Source organism: Cupressus sempervirens, chromosome 9 (genome assembly GCF_028749045.1).
Source record: "Cupressus sempervirens isolate cs-2001-9-10 chromosome 9, ASM2874904v1, whole genome shotgun sequence".
In the NCBI taxonomy this organism is placed as follows: Eukaryota; Viridiplantae; Streptophyta; class Pinopsida; order Cupressales; family Cupressaceae; genus Cupressus; species Cupressus sempervirens.
Genome location: NC_143126.1, coordinates 441,202,839 through 441,229,906, shown reverse-complemented (window position 1 = coordinate 441,229,906; position 27,068 = coordinate 441,202,839). Strand labels below are relative to the sequence as shown.

Here is a 27,068-nt window from a genome sequence, read left to right as displayed (position 1 = left end):
GTAATCTCGATAAAATATCTCAATCTGTTCTACCACTGGAAGGTAGAAAGTACAAAAAGTATTGATGTTAAAGATAAATGAGTTACTAAAAGAATTGCCCTTGAGCTTTGCATGCACTTTACCTGAATACACAAGGGAACCATCATAACTTGGTCTAAGAGAGACCTAACAATGAGTTATCACTTGCAGCCAAAATGATATTGGGCAAACTTTACCAAAACTCCCTAAAATATTTTCAATTTCTATCATATTTATGGAATATATATAGTTCAGGGCATTAATAGCCAGAAACATACATCTTGGGCAAAGCTTTACATTTAGTCCCAAAAATATTCTCAATTTCTATTGTATTTAGGAATATATTAATAGCCGAAAACATACATCTTGGGCAAACCTTTACACAAACTCCCAAAGATATTCTCACTTTCTATCCTATTTACAAAATATAGTTCATGGCATTAATAGCCAGAAACATACCAGATCAAATAAACTAATAAAGTGTAATGTCCCCTTTTTCTGAGACATTATAATTCAGTGTTGCCGGCTCACTTAGCCTAGGTTTCGAGGGCTAGAAGGGTCTTTACGAGGTTTTGTTCGAGATTTGACGTAGAGATTTCCAGTTTCAAACCCATCAGAGCAGTTTTGGCAAGTTATCCAAATGCTTACTATTTTTAGTAAATAAACAAAGCATGGTATTTTTGGTACCTCAATGTTGGGTTGGAAGCATCTCACCAAGAGCTTTCCAACAAGCTATGATTATCTAAGTTTATTTGGTCAACTATTTTAATGTCTAATGATTATATGGTTTATTGACTAAGTGACTATTAAAGTTCATTTAACGTGTCACTTTATTTTAGAAGGTACTATGTTCACTTAAGTGACTAGAGGACAAAAAAAGTGTTTGATCCCACATTGCTTAAAAGAGCGTGCATCACATTGAAAAAAGTGATAAATGTACAACAGACTCCACATAGGAGGATATGAAAGATACAATATTTTAAACAAATATTAATCTGAGAGCTGAAAACAATTGTTTGTTATCTCTTTGAGGATGCGAACCCTTGAAGAAATTTTTGGAGGTTGGACACAAACCTAGCCTTCTTACAGGTTTTATCCATATTTGTCAATTTGACAATTTTTACTATTTATAAGATTGGATCATTTAGATAGTTGCATGTTATTGTATTGCTGTTGTATAATACAGTAACGCATTTGATGGTTATTTGTATTAGTTCCTAGTTTATATATGTACTTTCTGAATATTGGAGAAATAAAACAAAATTTTCCGAGCTTCCTTGTATACAAATCTACAGGTTACAAAACGGTTAAGGTTCTGAAATTTATATCAAATATTGGTTTACTATTCTGATTTAAATCTGCAAGTTTATATCATGGCTTTTTAGTAAAATATCCGAAAAGGGATATTACATAAAGCATCCAACCAAGGATGGCATGGTCACTATAACATTTTCCCATTGAATAAAAAATAAACCCAAGGGGAAATCACAAAAATACACTACTCTAGCTTTTCACTAATATAGTTATAAGCTCAAGGTATAAAAGAATAGAAAAAAAAGAGTGAAATTGTTCGTAAATGCCACAATGAGTAGCTTGTTTCTGCATGTGATGGTAAAGAATTTATCTGTACAGATAAAACCAGCATAACTGTTTACAAGGGCAAAGTGCAATTTGACATGCTCATAAAATGCTCAATGCCAATAAAACAAACAATCTAAATATGTTTACAATGATTTAATTTTCCATATTAAACATGTTAATTTACAAGATATGACATTTTGACTTTGCTTGTGATGATCAAGTCCTCTGCCTTGAATGTGATTTTGTAGAATGTGGTCGTTTCACATAATCTGTGAAAAGTTGATCTCTGTGGCAAATACAAACAGCAACAAGACAAGACATATTCTATCAACTAAACTCAAATTTCAGGGTAAAATGAATAAATCAGCAGTGCTAAATAAATGAGTGATAAAATTTAATGCACAAAGATGATTAGGCAACTTATTCAATCCATCCAGAACCCAAATCACCACAAAGACACCATAGATACCTGGAAAAATCCAGCCTCTGAACAACAATTCCATTCAATATAAACTCGGGGGAATAAATCCTTGCACCTGCAGTGAAACCCATTCTTCTTAGTTTGATCTGGGTGAGCTCAGTGGGAAATTTTAAATCAAAGTGCTAAATCTAAAGTAAAAACAACGATGTCAAGTTCCCAATTTCCCAATAATTGTGAGTATTGAAAACTTAAATACTTCAAACCACAATCAAAGTTTCCACCCTGTTTGATACAGACAATTTTTCCTTTCAAAATCCAGAGCAGACATAATTTTATCTAGATATATATCATTACTAGTGGTTCAGAAAACTATACCCTTCTCAAGAAGGGGGATGCAAACTTTGTAGTCTTCTTCACAAGATATGACAATTATGCTTTCCATAATTTTGTCCTTGCTAACGATTCCTTGCGGCCCATTCAAAACCTGTCCAAACAATAACATTAGAACTGACATAACATATTAAACATTAAAACAAAGTCATAATCCATTTCTTATGCAATAAGAAATAAAAATTGATTGTATTCATTGAAAACCCTTTACTGAAAATTAGTTAACCTTCTTGTAGATGAAACTATGAAAAAGATCTTGGAGGAATGAATAAAGATGTGTAATCATTTGGACTGGAATTTCTACCCATGCATAGATTGCAACAGTTGGGAAGTACTTCAGATCCCATGAGAGGACCTATCACCATGTATAGTTTACTTTCAGAGAAGACCGCCTTAATTTAACATTGATTAAGTTCAAAAATAAAACGCAAAAAAATAATTGTTCTTGAATCCATTGACAGAGGACCTGAGTGATGTTACAGTTGCAGAGGTGATGTAAACATCTATCCAAGATAGACTCGGGATTGAGGATAACAGATCAATCAATATCTAGGTAAGGTGATGCAAACTGCACTTGAATTTGTTTCCCAGGAGTCACGTCAAATAGGAAAATTGAAAAATTAGATGAAGGATGGAGGGAGGAAGCTCCACTAGTAATTTACAAACCAATTCTCTTCAAAAATTTATAGGTTGTGTCATGAAAGGTGACGATCTTTCATGAAATATATGTGTAAGGTCACTATTGTAAGGTGGCGACCTCAACAATAGTATGACCTATTATCAAGACTGACTACCTTAAGTTGTTGTCCCCGAATAGGCTGGATATCTTGATATTGATTTGTTATGTTTAGTTGTTATCACTAATTATTGTTCTGAATTAAGTCGGAGTTTGTGTAACGAATGTATCATGATTGACTCCATTAAGTTGTTGTCCCGGATTGTGCTGGATATCATGATATTGAGATAGTTAACTCTTGGTCCATATTGATAGTTAACTCTTGGTCCATATACAACAGACTACATTACATTGTTGTCCCGAAATGTGTCAGAGATCATGATAACTTATGTATCAAGATGGACTATTCATGTCAGGAATTGTAATAAATGTGATACTGGAGACTTCATTGTCATCCTAAGGTCACGGTTGTTATTTGATAGACTTCATTTAGTAGTTGTCCTGGAGTGGCAGAAATATGATAATTCACATCTCACTAAGGTGTAATGCATTCTAATTGTAAGCATTATTTTCAAGATGTCGCTCAATCCTATCTTGCTAAGAGGGAGTGTTAAGGATATAGCTTCATTCGAATTGAAGTGAACAATATATTTGATCAATACATATATGTATATATATATATATATATATATATATATATGTGCTAGTTTGGAAAGTATATATATACATATATCTATATACATATACATATACATATACATTTATATGTGTGTGTGTGTATACAATGTACATACATGTGTATAAATTTACACATACATACATACATACACACACACACACACACACACACACATACACACACACACACACACACACACACACATATATATATATTGAATGAACAAAACTAATATATTATGGACTGCTTACGGCAGAATAATATCTATAACACTTACCCGATAGTAAATTCAAGTAATAAATCAAAGCCATGTTCGATAAAAAGTATCGGAGTCATGTCCGATGATTAATATCGATGTATACTTTTAAGAATTTGTTATTGGCAGCAACTACGATAACGTGTGTTTCAAATATGGTTAGTTACCCCACGTAGGGTCATGACCCTACGTGGCTTACGTGGGTGTAACTCTTAAGACATATATATGAGTCTATCGGTGCCTGCTACGAATGACAATCAATAAGAAAGGCAATAGCATTCCATAGCAGGCATTTGATACTACATGTATTACAAAACATTCAAGGTTATATGACAGATTGGTGATCAAGAGTTACAGAGGACTGTACTAATTATATTATATAGGATCAGTTCTTATTAAATACTACAGATCAAATCTGAGATCTTCATCAGTAACAACAAAATAGAGATTGCTCCAGACTGAATTAAAATTTGGAAGTTATTATCATATAATCTAATGCTGCAATAATTCTGAAAGTAATAATCAAATCTACTTTGGATCGAAAGACTGTTATCTTTCTCTATCTCTGATCTACATTCCTTAACATGGTATCAGAGCCTAGGTGATAGAGAATTCTGAAGATAGTGAAATTCTGAATCAAATATCAAACATAACTTACAATACAAGGAGGGGCAATCATGGTGAATGGCATTAGAGTTAAAGATAGATTAGAAGGAGCTTCAAATTTTGTCTCATGGAAAATCAGAATCATAACAATACTTCAAGAACTTGAATTGGACTCCTACATAGACAGAGACATTAAGATGCCTGAATATGAACCAGATAAGACATCTTGGAAGAGACGTAACAAGGAGGCTAGAAAATTATCATTGACGCTGTCAAAGATCATATTCTTCCATCCATATCGAAACTAACATCTGCTTATGAAGTATTTAAAACCATTGAAAATACATTTGAAATCAACAATGCAAGCAGATTTCTTACATTAAAGCAGCAACTCCTAAATATCAAAATGATTAAAGGGGAGACAATTTCATCCTACTTCTTGAGAATCACTGAATTAAGAGCTTAACTCTCTACAATTGGAAATAATACTCACGATTTGGAATTATCGCTAATAGCCCTCAAAGGATTACCTATCTCATAGGAATCTTTTATCCAATGCATTAGTCGACCCTCTCTACCTAAATTCGATCAACTCAAGAATCAATGCACCCAAGGCTAATCTCAAGAGGGATCAATCCGAATAAAGAGGGACAAATACAAACACTAAATACAAATTCAAGCAACAAAGGGAAGAAAAAGAAATTTAAATGGAAGAGAGGAAATAATTACCAAAATCATAAAAAAAGAGATTTCTCTAAGGTCCAGTGTTATAAATGTGATAAGTTTGGACACGCACAAGTTCTGTCTAGAAAGAAAGAAAGCTCAAGCGACCATAGCCGAAGTTAAGGAAATCGAGAACCCTGTATTCTTCCTAGCATTATCAAGTGAATTAAACTCAAATAGAAATACTTGGATAATCGATAGCAGAGCTTCTAGACACATAATTGGGTTTAGAGACCAATTTGAAACTTTTGAAGGGCATTCAACTGAAGAAGTCACCATTGGAGACAATTCCACATATCCTGTGAAGTGAATAGGGACTTGTTCGATTCAAATAAGAACCGGAGTGAATTTACAACTAAAAGATGTTCTCTTTGTACTAGGCATAAAAAGAAATTTGGTTTCTATTTCAAGCATGGCTGATCAATACTATCGCGTCACCTTTCCTGAAGATAAAAGTGTTACTTTGAGCTAAAAATTCCAACATTAAGAATGCTATTACTATAGGTTCTAAAGACGGTAGCCTATACAAACTATGTAATAATCAAAAACATGCACTAAGTCATGAAGTATCAAATCATAATGAAATTTGGCATAGAATATTAGAACATCTTAGGTATAGTGCAAATTACCCCAATTAAAATCTGAAGATATTGGAATTTATAAAGGTTATGCTCTAGGGAAGAACACTAGAGGGTCTTTTCCTCCAAGTAAACATAAGTCTAAAAATGTACTAGAATTAGTCCACACTGATAACATGTGGTCCAATTTCAACACCATCACTAGGGGGATTATTATGTAATTTTTGTCAATGACTATTCTAGGAAAACATCCTAACAGAACCTTGTAACCTCAACAAAATGGAGTCATGAAAAGAAAAAATAGAACCATCATTGAAGCTGTAAAGGCCATGATGCATGATCAAAATATACATTTTTCATTTTGGGCAGAAGCCTCATATACAGTTGTGTACATCTAGAACAGATGCCCTCATTCAATCTTAGAGAATATAACACCTGAAGAAGTCTTTACAAGGATTAAGCCAAACTTAAGCCATCTAAGAATCTTTGCTTGCCCTGTATATGTTCATGTTCCCAAAGAAAAGAGGACTAAATTAAAAACCCTCTGAGAGGAAAGGAATATTTGTTGGTTATAGTGAAATCACTTAAGGATACAAAGTCTATGTTCCAGGACAAAGATCAGTTGAAATCAATAGAGATGTTAAATTTGAAGATGTAGCTTATAAACTCTCTAAAAATTGAAGATGATTCAATCACAAAATTAGATACAATCAAGAATCAAAGGAGAAAATTTCAGAAAATTATGAACATTCATCATCATCTAATCTTGAAAATGTCGAAATTTCCAACAAGAAGAAAAGACCATTATGTGTGGGAAGTTGAAGGTGGAGTACTTTAGAAGTAAACTTGGTATGACTAAATTGTAATTGAAATCTCTAAGATGTAATTTCTATATTATGAAATTAATATATTCATGAATATTTAATATTGCAATATTGCATTTATGTGGTGTGTCATGAAAGGTGATGATCTTTCATGAAATATATGTGTAAGGTCACAAAGTAATTTGACGACCTCAACAATAGCATGACCTATTATCAAGACTGACTACCTTAAGTTATTGTCCTGGAATGAGTCAGATATCTTGATATTGAATTGTTGTGTTTAGTTGTTATCACTAATTATTGTTCTGAATTATGTCGGAGATTGTGATAATGAATGTATCATGATTGACTCCATTAAGTTATTGTCTCAGATTGTGCCGGACATCATGATATTGAGATAGTTGATTCTTGGTCCATATGCATGACAAACTACATTACATTGATGTCCCGAAATGTGTCGGAGGTCATGATAACTTATGTATCAAGATGGACTATTCATCTCTAGAATTGTGATACCTGTGATGTTGGAGACTTCATTGCAATCCTAAGGTCAAGGTTGTTATTTGATAGAATTCATTTAGTTGTTGTCCTAGAGTGCCAGAAATCAGATAACTCACATCTCACTAAGGTGTAATGTATTCAAATTGCAACCATTACAAAGTTGTCGCATATGCCAAAAGAATACTTCCAAGATGTTTTTCAATCCTCTCTTGCTAAGGAGTGTTAAGGATATAGCTTCATTCGAATTGAAGTGAACAATATATTTAATCCATATATATATATATATATATATATGTGCTAGTATGGAAAGTGTGTGTGTGTGTGTGTGTGTATTGAATGAACAAAACTAATATATTATAGACTGCTTATGGCAGAATAATATCCAACACTTACCCAATACTAAATTCAAGTCATAAATCAAAGCCATGTTCGGTGGCTAGTATCGGAGTCATGTCTAATGATTAATTTCGGTGTATACTCTTAAGAATTTGTTGTCAGCAGCAACCATGATAATGTGTGTTTCAAATATGGCTAGTATCGGAGTCATGTCTGATGATTAATATCAGTGTATACTCTTAAGAATTTGTTATCGGCAGCAACCATGGTAATGTGTGTTTCAAATATGGTAAGTTACCCCACGTAGGGTCATGACTCTATGTGGCTTATGCCACGTAGGAGTCATGCCCCTACATGGGTGTAACTCTTAAGACATATATATAAGAGTCTATCAGTGCCTGCTATGAATGACAATCAATAACAAAGGCAATAGCCATAGCAGGCATTTGATACTACAGGTATTACAAAACATTCAAGGTTATATAACAGATTAGTGATCAGGAGTTACAGAGGACTGTACTAATTATATTATATAGGATCAGTTCTTATTACATACTACAGATCAAATCTGAGATCTTCATCAGTAACAACAAAAGAGATATTATCAAATAATCTAATGCTGCAATAATTCTGAAAGTAATTATCGAATCTGCTTTGGAAGTAAAGACTATCATCTTTCTCTATCTCTGATCTGCATTACTTAACACAAAGAATATATATGTATGTCTGGAGAAATGGTAGCAATTAACCATACCCAGCTTCATATTAAGTCATCTTGGTTGTGTAATAAGTGATATTATGTATTCATTTGGCGAATTATAACAAACTGGCCCCATGGTGTTGCCAATCAAAAGAAAAGCAACATAAATAGATCTCCAAGCATTTATTGACAATTTTAGTTTTGGCCGTCTATTTGGGATGATATGCCGAACTCATTTTAAGTTGGGTACCATTTCATCAGAAAGGTTCTTGCCAAAAGTGACTAGTGAATATTGGGTCACAATCACTGACAATGGAAGCATGAAAACTATGGAAGCAAAAAAATTGTCAATGAAGGTTTGGACAAGAATGGCAGAAAAGTATTAAATAAGTGCGGGCTAAGGCATAGAAATGAGAACATTTAGACAGATGATCAACCACTACCATAACAACTAATTTCCTCGCATACCAATGGCCATCAATGAAATCCATAGATATATCTATCCACATTCTTACAAAAATAGGCAAGGGTTGTACCTAGTCAGCGGTGCTGACAATTTCACCTTTGCTTAGTTGACAAATCTCACATTCTGCTACAATTTTTTGAAAACTTTGATGTTCTTTTTCATACCTTGCTAGGAAAAACATTTGGTGAAGTTTTTCCTGTATTTTTTGGAAGCTTGAATGACCAGTAGAGGGGGTGGTATTGAATTTAGCTAAAAAACTCTGTCACAAAGTCAGTTAGGAGATTAACACTCGCCAACCCTTTTGTCAAAATAAGCTCAATCCCATGAATAGTTCGAGTGTAAAGAAGAATGAATGGACACCCAACTGATGAAGTGTTGAATGCAACTATCCTACTAACATTTTCGATGATGAAGTCACTAAGCCAAGTTGGTAACCCCTGGCAATCCAGCCAAGTACCAACTAAAACACCCATACAAAGGGAGAGCTTTCGAAAGTTCAAGTGTCTCCTTTGTATGAGTTGCTATCTAGTTGCCTAGATAGACATTTCCAAGTTGGTGTTGGTAATGACAAAGCACTCAAAGTGGGATTACCTTCAAATTGACCCAATCAGGCATTTGCTACCCACAACTTAGTGACTGCCTCTGTTGCTCAGGAGAAGAACTCGCTGATCTAGGAAAAAATTGAGGCTGTGATAGTTATGCTTTTATGCAAAAGTGTCAGCTAGCTAGATATTGACAATATTTGTTGACAACATGAAGAATAGCAAGCATTTCATTGGTTCTTTTTTATTTTCTTGTATAGGTCATTGGTTGTGAAAGTATAGAGTCACCCTTTTTGCATTAGAACAACACCCAATCCAAAGCCTAAGGTATCACTTTTAACGAAAAATGTTTTGGAGAAGTCAAGCATAGCAACACTGGAGGGATGTAGATAGCATGGTTAAGTATCTCAAATATCACTTAGGCTACTTATAACCATCACAATGCAACCTTTTAGCATGACTGCATAAGGGGCAGCAATTTTGCCATATTCCTTGGAACATATATGTTAATATCCTATGAGTCCCAAAAATCAATGAAAGGTTTCTTAGGGATTGTGGGTTTTTGTAATTTCTACACAATTTCAAAATTTGCGAAATTCACCTTGACTATTTCAAAACAATATGCCCAAGGTACTCATCTTGGTCTAACCAAAGAAGCATTAAAGGCATTTGGCACAACTCGGCTAGCACAAAGGATTTGTCTATGTGCAAGAGGTTCTCTTACCAACAATTGTGATTATAAATAAAGATTTTATCAGGGAAGCAAGATGCATTGAAACCTTCCTCCCTTTATATCTTCCAATGTGGGATAGAGTACACCTCTTCAGCATGTCTACCCCTTTGCATTGGTCTCAACCTTTCACAATTACCACCTCTGAAAGAGTCACAACTCTTTAACATTTCTTCCCTTCAAAAAAGTCACAACCCTTCATAATCATCCCCCTTTGCAAGAGTCACAACCTAAGTTACCAATTTTGGTCTTGATGTTGAAGCGGGTGTAGGGTTTTGATGCGAGGATGCACAAAAGAAAAAATTTGGATTTTGGGTGTGTTTGGGCTCTGTGTGTGTGTGTGTGTACTATAATGTTTATATGCAAAGAAATGCAAGAAATATACAAAAATAAACCATTCCCTAGCATGATACTTCACCCTTGATGGCACAACTTCAAACTTCACAAACACAAAGTGACAAATATACAAATTCAAATAACAATTAACGAATTAGTAAATTACTCAAGTTCAAGATTCCAATGCAATTTGAATTACAAAATTAAAACATAGTTTGTGATTCAATGTTGATCAATCAAGAGTCAGTACTCAAGATTCACTAATCAAATTCAATCAATCAAAAATATAAGGATTCTCAAAAAACCCACATTCTTTTTATCTCCTTCTACTGCAAGACTTGCAAGTTCATTTGAACCAAACATGCTTCCACTTGTGCTTGATGCACGTGCCAAGATGCTATCAACATCATCTGCAACTATAGTAAGATCCTGAAATGTCCAAGTTTGCATATTTAGGGGCTACACCCCAAAGCTTGGTTAACCCTTCATTGTATCCATCCTCCTTACGTGACAAAAGACACAAATTAGTATGTATATAAACCAAGTCCTTAACTTTCTTTGAGCCCAATCGGTTGTGCTTCACTGAATGGAGATAGGAGTATGTACTCTAATTCCTTTCACCAGCAAAAGAACTTGCAACCTAGATCGTGTTCATAAAATTAAACATACAAATGAAAAGCAAATTAAAGAATGTTAAACACTAAATTGTACAATACAATTGTTAAAGAAAAATATAAAAACACTTACGATCTTGATTGCAAGAGGTTGTAGATGCTTGAATGGTTGACCATACATGTACCACCATGTGATAGCTCCCATGTCATTTTGGTCCTTTATTGCATATGGAGTAAGTTTTGATTCCGAAGCAAATAAGCCAAATTCTAGCCTCACCTTTTTGTGCATTTCATCATCTGGGAAGAGTCTTGCAAATGCATTATAGCACCCAATAGCAACTTCTTCATCTGCATATGGTGAAACTCTATCTAACATAGCAAGTATTTCTTGACTATAGTACCTTGGAGATAAGGCATATACAAGGAGGTGAAATGTGGTAGTCATCTTCTCCCAACGATGAAGAATGATTGCTTCCACCTTATGGCATAAGGCTTGATATTTTGTGGAGTCATTCTCATGTGCTTGTATGGAAAGCTTTACCTTTTCTACCATGGTGTCCATGCCATCATACACATCCTCCAAGCAAGGTGAATCCATATCAACAAAGTGTAGCATAGTCATGATAGACTCAATGAAATCCAATACAAATTGCAAAAAAGCCCACCAATTGTCATCCAAGACCAAAGCCTTGACCTTTTAGGCTCTCTTTGAATTTAAAGCCTTCCATATACCCCATTGGCTAGAAATAACCATTTGGCTCAATGCCCCTTGAACTTTTAAGAGACGTCTCACTACAACAGAATGAGATGCAAATTAGGTGTTAACAACCTAAGCAAATTAACAAGATGGCAATAAATATTAAGAAAAATTATATACAACTAATGATTTCATAATTGAACATGAATATAAAATTTATTCAAATTAAATAAATAAATGAAACCAACTAATTACAATTTTTAATTTACCTTCAATAACTCCAGCTAGGTGAATGACCAAAATATGGATTGTGGCATGGGGTGGATTGTCACAAACATTTAAATCTCCTCTCCCTCTTGGTATATTTGCTTCACCAAATCTATTTGGGTGCCAATTTGTTTCATGACCAAGTTGAGAGTGTATGATGCATGGTGTCCAAAAAATATGGTCATAACAAGACTCAAATAAAGCACCTGCACCCCCAAACATTTTGGTATTATCTATGACCACCTAGACCACATTCTCACTACCCACCATCTCTATTGTCTCAATGAGAATTCTAGAAATGAATGGTGAATCCTAAACTTCTCCTTCACAATCAACTGCCCTCAAAAACGTTGCCCCTTTGGGGGACATTGCAATCACATTAATCAATGGTTAGTGCCTTGTATCTTTCCATCTATCAAATACAATAGTTATACCAAATGTTTTCCAAGAAGTTCTAATTGGTTGAGGAGCTTTGTCTATAGAAATCTTTTCTATTTGCAAAAGAGTAGTACGCACCTTTTCAAACCCAGAACTAGTGTAGTCAAACAGCGCTTTAAGGGTGGTTGTGATCATTTCCTTCCAATATGGTGATCTTACCAAGTTGAAAGGAAGACCATTGGCATAAAGGCAACATGCAATTACTTCATCAACAAGCTCTCTTGCCTCCATTTTGAATGCTTGATCCAACGGACCTCTTTTATGGGTAATAACTTCTACTTCTTCCTCTTCCTCTCCCACTTGCAAGAATGGATGTTTGGAGGATACAACATGATCAATGGGCAAATGACTTTACTCTTTCTAGATGAAGGTTGATATTAACTTGTTTTTTATTTGTTAACTAAATAATCAGCAGCTTCTTGTTCTTTTATAAGTCCTGCGAAAATTGCATCGGTCATCCTTTTTCCATCTTTGTTTTCTTTGCACATCACTATTCCTTTACTAGTAGAGCCCATAGAGCTTTGGCCCGATAATATGAGTTGTTGAATGGTTTACTATGACATACATTGCATTTCCAAATGTATGAACCAACTCCTGAAAACTGTCTCCATAATGGAGATGCTACATCAATATTGAAGTTATCACTTCATTTAACTTGCCCTGTTGTTGAACCTTGACTACTAGTAATGGCCATTCTTGCACAATACAAACTATGAATCTAAAAGGAAAATAATTAAATAAACTATGAACATTAAACATACAAGTGTGAAAATATGATACAAAAATATTTTAAAAGATACCTAAAATTGTTCTTTTATTCTTTAAAAATACTTACAAAAATTCTTTGAAAACTTAAAAATTCACCATCATCTCAAAAGAATCAGTAAAAGCTCAAGAATGGGATCAAATGCTTACCTTAGATGCTTTGAAGTCCTTTGTAGTAGCTACTTGACACCCTACAAATGATCCTCTTCAGAAATAATAATTTTTCTTTCAAAATGCCGAAATGAAAGACAAAATGAGAAGAAAGCCCAGCTACAAACAAACTGGAAGAATGAACAATGAATAACCTCTTTTAGGGTCATTTTAGGGTTTAGAAGCAAAAATAGAATTAAGAAAAATCAATTAGACACATGCATATTAAGTCACTTAAGTGAACTAGGCATCCAAAAAATTCACAGGTGCTCTCCAGATGCGCTCGAGGGCTATTTGGGTGTTGTCTAGGTGCTCTTGGAAGCATCTCCTGCGCACCCACAGAGGATGGGAAAGCTTCTTGGGTGCAACAGAGCAGCACCCAAAATCACCAACGCACCTATAAGCACCAGCACCCACACCTGGGCATTTCCCAGACACATCGGTATCTTAGGTACAACCCTTCATAATTACAATTCTTTTAAAGAGTCACAACCCTCTATTATTTACAACCTTTCATCATTGCTACCTTTTAAAAGAGTCACTTCCTTATTTTCTTCGCATTCTTTTCTTCTTCCATTAAACCTTCTTTAATTCTTCTTCTCTCCTTTTTTCCTTCCTCTAACCTCTTTCAAATGAACTCTCCTCCCTTTTATATCTAATGTTGAGGCAGTCACAACTCTTCATTATGTATCTCATGCAAAGTAACGAGACTTGGACCTGGCTCTAACTCGAAAAGGGCAATTTGGCTCATGCCCTGACTCCAACTTGATTATGACTCGGTGAGCGAGGGTATATTAATAGAAATACCATATAGAAATATAAGATATTTGATGGCTTGGCAATTCAGGGCAGCGGGTCATTTTGACCCGGCAGGGATAACCTAACTCGCCGACCCGGGTGACTCGCGTGACTTGTAGCAAATCTTGTTACTATGATCTCTTGACATTTCAATAACTTAATTAACTTGTAATTACATTATATTATTATTTATTTGTTTGTTTATATGTTTTAACATTATTTATTTAATATATACGTTGCCAGTTCAGCTTCAGGTTCAAAGAACCGGTCTGCTAGTACAACAAAATTTTGAAATGGGGTTTGGCTTCGTTTGGGTCCATTAGTACAAAAACATGTAAAAAAATTATACACATACACATATGTATGCAACCTAGAAGTGTGAATTAAGATTAGAATATCACATAGTATCAAAAAAACAACAAATACACTATAAACTTGTAATCATAGCATCATATCAACATCAAAATATTAATATTATAATATTAAATTCATGTATCATTGTTTTGACTTTCAACAATTGGAACTTAATACTAAGTTTCAATCATCTAATGGATTATTTAAAATCTTCATCTTCTTCTTCATCAAAGGCGTTAGTTGATCCATAAATAGTGACAATGCCAATGGGATCAACTGCACCAACAACATCCTTGCTTTCCAAATCCTCAAATGCTTATTACTTTTTCACTGTACAAAGAGCTTGTTTGTTTGTAATTAACATCCTACTTAAAAACTGTTTTAAAAGTAGCTTGCAACTCCCTTCACCTATTGAAGATATTGTTCAATAACTTCTATATTTAAAATATGCTATATCACCATAGAGAGCTTCCAATTAATCAGACAGGGCTCATCATCAACGATTGGAATTTAAAATTTCACTGGAAGAAATCTTGAGGGCTGGTTTAATTTGACGTAATAAACATTTGAACTTCAGAAAAAAATTGTTCGTAATGTTAAAGATCTTATTCAATTTCTGTAATAATTGTTTTCTGCACTAAACTATAGAATGTTTCTCAGTGGAAATGTAGCTGGTTCGCACTTGGTCTGCCTTTGACCCTGATTCAGCCCAGACAAACCAGCCTGTTTGTGTTCGAACCCACTGACAAGCGAGACCCAAACCAAGAACTGGTTCGAACCCTTGCCAAACCAGGGTCCCAGGCAAGCAAACCAGACTTCATAGCTTAATATTAATTCTTAATCCGGAAAAGGAACATTACAGTGGATTTCAAGCAGTACGTGTATATATATATATATAGCAGTATGTATATATGTATGTGTGTATGTATATATGTATATATATATATATATATATGTGTGTACTTCTCTATATAATTGACAAATATGATGTGAGTATTGTTTATATCAAGATGTTGAATGTATGGTTAGATTGAAATTCATCAACTGCTATCTATTGATGGACAGTATACTCTTGCCTGATCTGCTATCATGATATCATTCACTGGTGCTCAATGCTATGCTTGTAGTTTGATCTGCCTTGCTGTTGATGAATGTTTAAGGGTTGCTAATCCAGATCCAATACATATATTTCTGCAGATGTTGTCTGATGCTTATATCTTCTGAAGACATGTTTGCTAACTGCTACTGATGATACTAATGCCTGAAGACATATTGGATTGCTTTCTATCAGTCAAGAGATATCTCAAAATGGGTTTTTATTGGTTGATGTAATTGATTGCTGAGTATGTTTGATGAACAATTGATACAGATTGTTTATGTAACAGAACTTTTCATCCACTTCAATTCCATGATAAATGCAGGTTCTGTGTATAAGTACTTCTGCTCTTATTCAATGTCTTTTTGCAAATCAGATTGTCTGATCTATCAGATCTTCCTTATAAACCTTTCTTTCATGCCCACTACAAATGAATTCTCTTCCATTTATACCCTCCAATATGAGGGAATGTAACGTCTCTTCAATATTTCTACCATTTTAGAAGAGTCACAACTCTTCCTCTTAAATGCTAGTTTAAAACTTAATACTATATTATAATTATTTCTTATTCTCAGGTAATTGCTGCCTTGTAATTTATTTATTAAATCAGATCTTCTTTTTCCTTCTTGCTTACTACGTGCATCTTATATTCCTTCAATACCTCTTCATTCCTTTTCAAAAGGGATGACTATTTGAAGGAAGGCAACTCTCCAAAGGTTTGTCTTCTCCTTAATAACTTTCATCTAATTTAATTTCCCACAAAGGAGGTCAGCCCCAATCATATAGTGATCACCATTAATTATTTAAACTTCTGAATCTGTAGATTTTATAAATAAAAAGTTATTATTCTAATCTGGGTTTGCTTTCTATTTTTTTTAGCCACCTAGGGTTTGTTATTACTGAGGTCTGTTCCTTATTACAAACACAATCTCAGGCTGGCATGTAATGCTAAATAAACAACTCTACCATTGACTGAAAAATCAGTCTCTTTCCCCAAGCTTGCTCCCATGAGAACAAATACTTTCTTCCACTTCCACATGCAACAACAAAAATTATTCTCCCAACATTGGTCTTATTTATCATAGCCTTTACAAAATCTCCATGCAATTCAATATAATCAAACATTTTATTTCATCCAGCATAAGTTATAAATTCAATGCATATAACATAAATGATTAATCTTCTACTGGACTTTGTGGACTTCTGTGTCATGTCCCCTTTTCAAATAATTAAAAAAGAAAATCTTTGCTAAGGCAGGCGGGCCCAAGAAAGTGAAGTTTCGGAAAAAGGGGGTTAATCTTTGGAAACCGTTGGACTAATAAATGAAAATTATTATTAAAATAAGTTTCATTAACCTCTCTTGGACGTGAGTTACAGTTATGCCCTCTTTTAAGGGGTTTGGAGGCATTTTGGGCACATTCCAGAACTTGATTTTTGCTCATTCTTTGTTATTCTTCAGAGGCTGCCAAACCTGTGGAGAAGGAGACCCAAGAACGGGAGTTTGCAGGTTTCCAGGGAGACCCAAGAACGGGAGTTTGCAGGTTTCCAGGGAGACCCAAGAACGGGAGTTTGCAGGTTTCCAGGAAGGCTAAGGACGGGAGTTTGAAGCCATTCCATGTGCATGCTCATACAGAGTTTGCCTTTGTGCTGAACAGTGCAGATTTGTGAGTTTTCGGGTGTATTTTTGTAAGAGTTTGGTGTTTCCGGTTGAGTATTTCATATCAGTTTTGGTTGCTGCTGTATTTTATACTTTAAGCTGTTAAAATAGAGCTGAATATATATATTGGGATGTGATTAAACTTCTGAGATAGATTATTAGTGTTCTTGTGGTGTTTCCGGGCATATTTTGTGCTATTTCGGGAGCCCGATGAGCATAGTTTTGGTCCTACATTTTCGAGCTGTTGTGTAAAGGCTATATGGATATGGAAATGTAAATTTGTAGGCTGTTATGCTGCTGAAAGTTCTGTAAAAATTTCCATTTTTAGATTCATTAATAATTTGTGAAGTTGTGAAGCTTTTAGCACTATTTTCAACATACCCGATTTGGGGTTTCTTGAGAAATTTGGTGGATCTTTGTGATATCAGTTGTTTGATTTTAAAGATCTGATTAAAGGTTGGAAATATCATAAAAAAATCAGAAAAGGGACATTTCATTCTGGCAACCCACTGTGTCTAGAGGTCTCTGGCTGCTGGGAGGTCACTTTTGTCAGGGTGTGGCATACAATATCGACTATTCAAGATCCATGTTGAAAGCGCAAAGTATCAATATGCAGTTGGAAGCTATATTCCCTCATGCACATCCCACCATGTTAGGGTTTATTGAAACAATTTTGGGGGAGAACTAGAAGGGAATGGCTTTTGGTGGCATAGCTCAATCCCTAGTGATATCATTTCTCAGCTAGCCAGGTGGAGTCAAATGCTGAGTCAAGAATGTGGCTACTCATAATTTTTTTCCTGACAAGCTTTCTGGTACGGGGTTGTCATTACTTTGCAAGTCTGTTATGGTCAATTAGTTATCTCTGTTTCTGTAATGTATAAATTTTTCTTGTCAAGCTGGGGCCTCATAGGATTTCCTGATTAATTAATCAAAAATTAAAATTAAAAATTAATCTACTAAGCACAACCTAACTAAATAATATTCAAATAACAAGTCCATTCTCACATCCAGGTTACACTAGCATGGGGTCAACATATTTTTTAAAAAAATTTAATGTATTCATGGGATGTTTGAAAATAACTAGAGGAAATTATTTATTTTCAGTAATGTATCTGAAACATTCATTTCACCGAATTTTACAGCTCATGTATAATTTAAACTAGAGCTTTTCATGCATTAACTTATCTGAATTTTAAGCAGCTTCTTTGAATCGTTATTATTTGGTTAAGGCAATGACTCATGAGCAATTTTAATCACAATTGTATCAATTTCACATCCCCAATGTTTGCCTGATGAGGTTTAAGTTGTTTAGAATCTAGATGTTTTGTATTTGGATATTCTAGACTGTAGCTAATTTTGCACTCCCAATTTACCAGTGTAACTAGTAACATTTGAGTCCCACTAACCTACATACATCATGTGTGATATTAATTTAGTTCTCATTCTGTCTTCTTTTTTGCCTTACTTTGTGTTTAAGTATGTCTGGAATTTGAATGGAAACTTGTAGCCTACCAGAAACATCTTCAGTTTTGAAGACTGTCTTAAGAACTGTCCATCCTACATTCATTTAAAAAATTATAGCTCCAGCTTATAGAGTTACATGATGTAATCTTGTTATAAACTTATCCTCTCTTTTAGTTCCTACTTGTATCTACTGTTGCAGTTATTTAAAGCCACTTACCATCCTCTATTTGTGTCAGTCTACAAACAAATTAGACAATTCTTCAGTTTTTGTCAAGGATAAAAGGAAATAGGAAATGCGATATAAAGCCTCACCTGCCCATTTGCTGCCTTAACCATAGATATAATTGATTCTTGCTCAGGCTTTGTACTGGGGGTGACAAATACTTGTTTTCCCTGCAGCAAGAGGTAGAATTCAATAGAATAGAAAGAAAGAAATTTAAGTACTATCCATGAACAACCAAAAATAGATCAATAAGAATCTAGAGGCAGACTGTTACAATAGCAAGAGTAAATAAAGATGAGTTGTGGAACATTCCAAACATACACCCAGATACAATAGCAAGACAGTCAAAAAATGAGCTCCAATATCTAAAATAAACAAGAGGAAATCTTTAAAACACAATCACAAAAAATTCTATCTCTGAAGGTGCCTCAGGAAAATATAATTTTGCCCATGCTAACAAAATTATTTAGCATTTAAGGGAGTTAAGCAGACACAAAGATCCATTAGATGTTCTTACGTTTTTCTTAAAATGAATGAGAGAATCTCAGTAATTTAGTAACTACCAACCTGTAAAAGAGGATTTTGTTGTGCAACTGCCAAGGAAGCAGTCATGCTGAATCCAATCTCTTTCTCCTTCTTTTCATCCCTCATAATGTATTTCTTTTCATCTATGAAATAGCTTGCTTGACCACAGTTCTCCAACCATAAGTGTGTTACAACTGATTTACCAGCAGCCATTGCTTCTAGCATGTTCCTTGTCCTAACAAACTTATCTGTGACAAAGTGAGTACAATCTGCCGCTGATGATGCAAGCTGACCTCCAAGTTTTGTCAAAATCTGCCAACTAGCCTTGTAAGAACAAGAGGGACAAAACCTAAAACAATCATAAAAACTACCAAGCAAAATACCAACTTACTTTTATCTGCTGTTTTTCAATATCATCATCCAAACTATGGCTAAACAAAACACGGATGCTGCCTGGTTCTCTTCTCTTCCGAGCAGAATCCTTCAAAATCGGTGATTGACCACTCTCTGTTGTCATTAACTGACCCAGTTCTCTCTTAAGCTTTGATTTAGGAGTTCCTTTAGTCAGAGAATCTTTACAAGTTGATCGTTTTGCATTCTGGCCAAATCCAGTGGTAGAAGGTGATTTAAAGGTAATACTCTCACCCTGGCATGGAAAGGGAGATCTCATATCTACAGAAGTATCATTTAGTCGTACTTCATCTTTATTTGGATAAGCTAAAGTTCCATGATCTGCAAGCTTCAAATCACTTGGAGTTGTATGTGCTCTTTTTCTTCCCCTAGATTTGCAGCCCTGTGCACTTGATTCGGGAACCATGTTAGTGTGATCAGATTTATCTCCATTGATAGCTGTAAATGGAGAAATAGGTGAACCAATCTCCAGTCCTGAATTGCGCACAGATTGCCTGGTCATACGCATAGCTGTACTTTCTCCTAACTTCTGCTCTAAGTCTCTGTCAACAGTGCCAGCAAGCAAACCCTCTCCAATGGGTATAGATTTATGCAGCTTTCTTTCCTCTTTGTTTGTCTTACTTCTCTTTCTCCTCACAGATTTTGATAACTCTGCTGATGTCTCTCTATTCTCATCATGAGCATCAGAACTCTTGGAAAAAAATTGTTCATCAAGCCTAAGACTTTCCTCTTGCAGCATACTCTTTTCTTGTGAGGAAGATGTCACTGCTACTTCCCCTGCCCTCGAGCACATAACTCCTGTGTTTGCACTAGTTTTCTCATCATTGGTTGGTTGTGATTTTGATAACTGCCTGCCTGAAGAAAGAATTTGGTCATATGATATCTCTTCTGCATTGGCATGTTTCATTTTGCCCCTGACAACCTTTGCAATATTATTTATCACATCTAGGTCATCCTCTTTTGTCCTACGTATCTGTGTTTCAGCTTTCTGCTTCTCCATTTGTCTTGTAAAGCGTCCTTCTCGTTTATCTGCTCCAACCAATTGAATTTCTTCAGCTATTTTTGGTGCTTTATCCATGTTTGACCTCTTTCTTTTTGGAACCTTTATAGAGTCCTCCACCAAATTGTTGCTTTCTTTCCAAGCTTCAGAATAAGCAGGATTAGTTTTGGATTCCAATTTCTTTTTTCCATCTTGTTTGGACTTTCTTAGTCTTTCAGATTTCCTGTCCTTGTCCTTCTCTGGCAATTTCCCCTCATCTTCTGCCCAATGAGCTCGCCTACTTTTTTCCAGTGGAGCTACAAAATTCTTTGTAGTTCTCCTTTGATTTGCATGATTTTCACCACTTCCTAGGTCGGTATGTGACAATTTCCTCTTTCTAGATTTATGACCTTCAGATGCTTCATGTGCTCCTCTACCAGAAACTCTACCGTTTCTCTTTCTAGAATCTCCCCCTTCAGCACAGCCTCTTTTGGCTACCATAAGTGTGTCCTCGGTAGCCTGATTGCCAGGAGTCTCCAAGAACATCATCTGCATTGCTTCAGCAGCCAACTGGGTATCATTGCCAATATTGGGTAGATCCAATGAGTCCCTGACAGGGAGACTTTTTCTCACCCGTTGGTCACAAGCATCTCCTGAATTCAAAGGAAGTTTCTCTACTGTGAATTCTTTCTCATCAGCAGCGGGAGCCTTCTTTTTGTCATTGTTCTGTTCCTTAGCTGATTGTAATCTCTTAGAAAATCTTAAGGTACCAGAAGCAAATTGTGGTTTATTTGCTCCATTGGATACAGTATCATCTGCCTCTTGATCTTTTGCCCCATCAAATTTATTTTGTATCCTATGTGCTGAATTGGAAGCTGTTGATAGATTAGCTACTGAAACACCTGAGCTAGCAACCTTTTGGAGACCCTGCAAAAGAATTTTGCTTTTTTTCTTTTCAATATTTTCCCCCTTTGCATCCAGAACTGAAGAACCATTTTTGTTCTTATCATACCTGCATCCATGCCGTTTCGATTCCGATTTCAATTTATTCCCTTTTTTTGCGGATGCCAAATAACCTTGGCTATTCTTACCAAAAAACTGTCTGCCAGCTTCATTATTTTGGCTATCAACCCAGTCGAAAACTCCAATATTTTCAGTTGGACCTTTAGATTCAACCAACTGGGCAAGATTTTGAGGTCCCTTTGCACTTGAAGGTCCAGAACAAGTCATTGCATGAAATTTTGGGGGTGCTTGGTCTTGTGAAAACCCAGTTGTATTAAGCCACACCAATTTGTCTACCATATTCAATGCATCAGCTTGAGATTGCTCCCCTGGTTCCTGGGAATCAACATAACTTAAACCAGCAGAAATAGAATAAAGTGGTGATTTTCTAGCATGGCCAAGCTCTTGCAGTCCTCTTGACTTAAGCTGCCGTGGACCTACAGCATCAGAGGCTCCTTTCCTAAGAACATCATCTATCCCATTTTCAAAAGTTTCACTTGGCTCATTATCTTCCTTTATAACAATTTTGGCTCTTGGTTTATCATCTTCCTTGTTTGCATACATGGTCATTTGTTCATCATTGTCAGAGTGTATCACCTTTGGTGCATTATCTTCTTTATTGTCAGTTCTGGCCCTTGTGTTATCTTGTAACTCAAATTCAACTTTGTTGTCCTTTCTAGCCTTTCTGTTATTTAACTCAAATTCATCCCTTGCTTTCATTTCAATGACTTCTATAGAGTCAGTGTCAGGGAAAAGTCTTCTTGCTCTCAAGCTTTCAGTTCTAAACTTAGCATCTGATGGGAAGCCTTTGTTTCTCTCCATAACTTGATCAGGTTTGGACATTCCAAGAATTGAAGAGGAACCAGAATCATTCTTTCTATCAGACTCTTTTTTAGTGCCGTGCACTTCAGTTATTTCCTTTGTTTTAGATAGCATCTCTGAAGCACGCAATCCAGAAGCTCTCAAGGATGCAGCCCGAATAGAAGCAATGTTTCTACATCTAGGTACAGAAGCTGATGACATATGAGAAGAATTTTCCCAGGCAATATCAGCAGGAGAAAAGCCCGTCTTCACCTGCATGCCAGTACGAACACTCTGGCTTGCTTCTAGATTATTCAAATTATCTGACAGTAAATGCAAAGTTGATATATGATTATCATTTTTTCTGTCTGGTCGACACTCCTGAAGCAATGCCTTGCTGTCATACAGCTTCTTATTATCTTGGCTTGTTTTTTGAGGAAAAATACCTGGAACACCATTTCAATTACATAATGGAGGTTGCCTAATATAGCAATAGTTTAAGAATAAATTGCATATTTATAAAAGAAATGCATTTGAAAAGGACTTCATCCCTCAAAATTTACTATTTGAAAAAAAAAAACATTGCATTTGCCTGGAAATACTAGAATCGCTCTTCCAACATATATGGAACCAGATTAAAGCATCTTCTTTCTGAAGAATTTTAATGGTTATCAATGGCTTGTTCAAAGCCTTCGGGATAAAAACCTCTATGAAGTTAAAGCTCACCTAAATCACATTCATCTTCTGTCAAAGCATCTGAATCAACTAAAGCGTTCTGCTCAAGTTCATGGTGTGAATTTACAGTGTTGAATGAAAAACCCTTTTCCATGTCACAGGAATGAGTCAGAGATGTTTCTTTAACATGACGTGTAGTAGGAAATTGAACAGCTCCAACTGGAAACTGATTGAGTTTCAGTTCATCCACTCTCTGTGGACTTGACCTACCATCAGATGCATCATCATCCTCAGTCAAGAGTACAGTTTCCCCACCACTTTCATCATCAGTATCGTCTACTGTATACATATGTGTCTGGTTTCTTAAACTGGACATGCCATTATCTGGTTGGAATTCTTCCAATAATTGAGTCTTTGCCTCTGTATCACCTTGTATATTGACCACATCAACTGCATTATCAGCCCCAGCATCTCCATCCCTCTCTCCTAGTGGCAGAAGTCTTTCTTCTAGATTTTTATCATCCTCTACCAGTTGTGTTTCAAGCACAGCTACATTTTCAAGCACAACAGTGTCTTCAAGTGGTACAGCGCCTTTAAGTGGCACTGTATCTTCAATTGGTAGAGTATCCTCGATTTCATTTTCCTCCATATTTTCTCCTACAAAATTTTTTAAATTATATTAATTAATCCTCTGCGTGATGGCCTTCACACAGTGATTTGAAACCAAACCTTCTAGCTTAAAAAGCAGCTTGACCCTAGAAAAACAATAAAACAGAACCTAATCTTAAAGACAACGGCTTCTCCTGTTACTTGGAGTAAAAGGAATTATAAGGACTGTTTTACAAAACCACTTGCATCAAGCAGAATCACTTCCAAAACAATCATAGAAGTTTCAGTTTATTTCAGCCACATAGAAAACAACAAATAAGTTTCAAAACCAAAAAAAACATAATGTAAAGAAAGAATCATATTAGCATTCACATATAACCAAAGCAAGTTAATGGGACTTGAAAGTACAATTCGTACAATAAAAAAAGCCCTAAGGTAGAGAAAGCAAAAGTTCTGAAAAATAACTAAACATTAAACTAAAAAATGTAATATAATCATGAATTGAAAGAAAAACCCAATATAAAATCAACACAATCAAGAATGAGACAAGTGCCTGATTACGGTGTCCCCGTTAGACTAACAATGAGAGAATGTGAGATGAAAGAATTTTTACATAAATTGGCAGTAAAATAGTCACTGCAAAATGATTATTCCTATGTTGCAATTTAAAGTTGGTACTGTTGTGCCAGAATCGAGGTTATATGCAAATCCTTGTAGAGTGTGTCTGATAGCAAGATCTCTTATCTAAGTTACCTGGACATGGATACAGCAATATTTTGGAAACTATTGATGTGATACAGCATGGGTACATGAATTCAAGTTATATATATATATATATATATCTACAGAATTTTTGTGGGAAATTTTATAGTATAATATGGAAACAGTAAAGGACTTGGAAGATATGCTTGAGGAGAAAGAATGTAAAAGATGTTGCAGGAGGTGGCAATATACTCAAGCAAACAGTCAAAAAAATCTAGTACTTCTTATTGCTATCAAAGGTGTAGTGAAAGGGGATAAATTGGTCATTTCTTCAATAAAAAAATTATTTTTTAAAAAGGTTATTTTGTTACTTACAATCCAAAATGCATGAAAATGGATACACCATCTTTTAAAAAAAAAACTTTGCAGATGGAATATGACTCAAAATAGCAATATCATATATAAATGCAAAGACAAGTCATCCTACAGACAGTCTTCAACTATGAACCCCAAAGACGGCTGATACGAGTGAGAAGAAAGTGCTTTGGCTCTCTTTAGGGTTAGTGAATAGTTACACTCTTTTTATGCTTATTAGTTATTTTCAGTTCTTCTGAAGTTTTGTCACATATAGTTCAAATTTGAACAGATCATATCCATATATCACCTGAGGCTAATTGTACTCTTTCCATATCAAAGACAAATACATATCTGGACTATATCCAGAACACACACAAGAAAGACAGAGCTGGCAAAACAGTCATTTAAGGATTTTGGCAGTATTTCTGGATTTGATTATGTAGCGTTTTTACTCATCAACATTTCAGATTAACCTCCATGATCCATTGTCGTGATAAGTTAACTACGGAAGAAAAATGATGGATTGTAGAATTTAATCCACATCAAATCCAAAAATTGCTGAGATTATATTGTGGACCGTGGAAATCTCATGTCTTCAATAGTCCCTTACAGAGTTCATTTTTTATAGTAAGCTTGTTAAATTAGGGTGAAGAAGGCTAAGTGATGGGTACAAGTTTATTGCCAGAAACAGTTAGTGGTCTAAATATCTGATCTGAGAAATTGCATCATGTAAAGCGTTCAACTTTTATTAACCAGAATTAGACACTATTTCTGAGGTTTCACAGGCGTGTTAATAGAAAATAAGGGATGAAAATCTAGCGGGCAAGCATAGAGGCCCTGACTGGCTTCAAAACAGAGCTCATCGTTTCATTTTGTTTGATTGTGAGATATCTAGTTGCATGATGATAATTATGCGGACTTAAGAACGTTATTGTGTATGAGGTATGTATGCTAACCTCTTATAGCTCAGGGAAGAAGGTGTTTACCGGCTACCAAAGAAAGAGAATGCATGCTAATGCTAGCTATTTAGGTTGCCTTTCAGTAAGATACCAATTCGCTGCATCAGATCCTCACTTGTGAAAGCAGACAAGAGAAATTTTGTGATGAACATGAATCACCAACAGAATTAACAGAGCTGCAGCACATTCTCCAAACTGTCCGATGAAGATGGTTATTTCGATTCTAGCTTTCGCACTAGTCCAGGGAAGGAAAAATTCGCGAGTAAACACTCCTTATGTAAGAATACGAAATTACAAAGGGATATAGGTTTCACCACATCCAGAGAATAAACAAAACAGGATCACAAAGAGTTCACCATTCAGAAGATAAACCAAAAGGGCCTCAACAATTTTTTTATTTTAATTTTTAGCAATTGAGACTTAAATTCAAACATAAATCCATGCATTTTTGGAAGCCCGAGCCCGAGGACAAAGTTCTGCAGTGGAGAAATTATCATGATAAGCGGCATACAAGAGTCACCAGAGACCAGGCTAACCCAGTGACACGATGTGTACACCTTAGCGCAAGAGCCAATAGTTCCTCTATACATATCTAGCTAGATGATTTGTCCTACTCAATTGAGCACATATAGCTCCATTGCCTCAGAAATTCAAGGGCCAACTCCAAGAGTATAGTTCACAGCCATTCTAAATGGAGCCTTTATAACAATTCAGTTTAATGGGTATCAAAATTCGTCAGCCTCATCCATGCAGCTCAAGTCCAACTTAAAGGCGGGAAAAAAATGAAAACAAAAGTGAAAGCTTAAATGTCTGGAAACTTGTCGAGACCTAATCAGATTTTCACCAGACCTGTTCTTAGTTATGCTACCGTTAAACGCAATGGAAGCAGAATTGGTGCAAAAATATGAAAAATGGTGGCGTTTCTTACCCCCTATAGATGATTCTATAATCTCAGTCTCACAGTCGTAATAACTGCTTGAATGCTTGTTCTGAGATCCGCTCTCCATCTTATTATTCCCTGGAGCACGACCTAAATGATGGATCTCAAATTTTAATCATCCCCGCGCATTAATTTAATTGGAAAATATACAAAATTGAAGCGAGACGCCCAAAAAATCTAAGGTTTACAGACCTACTTAAAATATAAAAGCGGCGCCCAACT

At 35.4% G+C, this 27,068-nt stretch overlaps 1 protein-coding gene across 3 annotated transcripts; it reads right to left on the bottom strand.

Moving 5' to 3' along the window:
* Positions 1 to 1,584: 1,584 nt before the first annotated feature.
* Positions 1,585 to 27,068, bottom strand: LOC149539202 (uncharacterized). Of its 3 annotated transcripts, XM_089800523.1 has the most exons (9): positions 27,039 to 27,068; positions 26,835 to 26,936; positions 23,331 to 23,936; positions 19,803 to 23,050; positions 19,454 to 19,723; positions 18,976 to 19,056; positions 2,396 to 2,504; positions 2,069 to 2,135; positions 1,585 to 1,885 (listed from the first exon to the last, which is right to left on the bottom strand). In XM_089800523.1, the coding sequence occupies exons 2-9, from the start codon at positions 26,911 to 26,913 to the stop codon at positions 1,816 to 1,818; spliced, it is 4,530 nt and encodes a 1,509-aa protein (XP_089656649.1). In that variant the 5' UTR covers positions 26,914 to 26,936; positions 27,039 to 27,068; the 3' UTR covers positions 1,585 to 1,815. The 3 variants fall into 3 exon arrangements, with proteins under 3 accessions (XP_089656649.1, XP_089656648.1, XP_089656650.1); XM_089800522.1 differs by lacking the exon at positions 27,039 to 27,068 and having other exon boundaries at positions 26,835 to 27,032; XM_089800524.1 differs by lacking the exons at positions 23,331 to 23,936; positions 27,039 to 27,068 and having other exon boundaries at positions 26,835 to 27,031.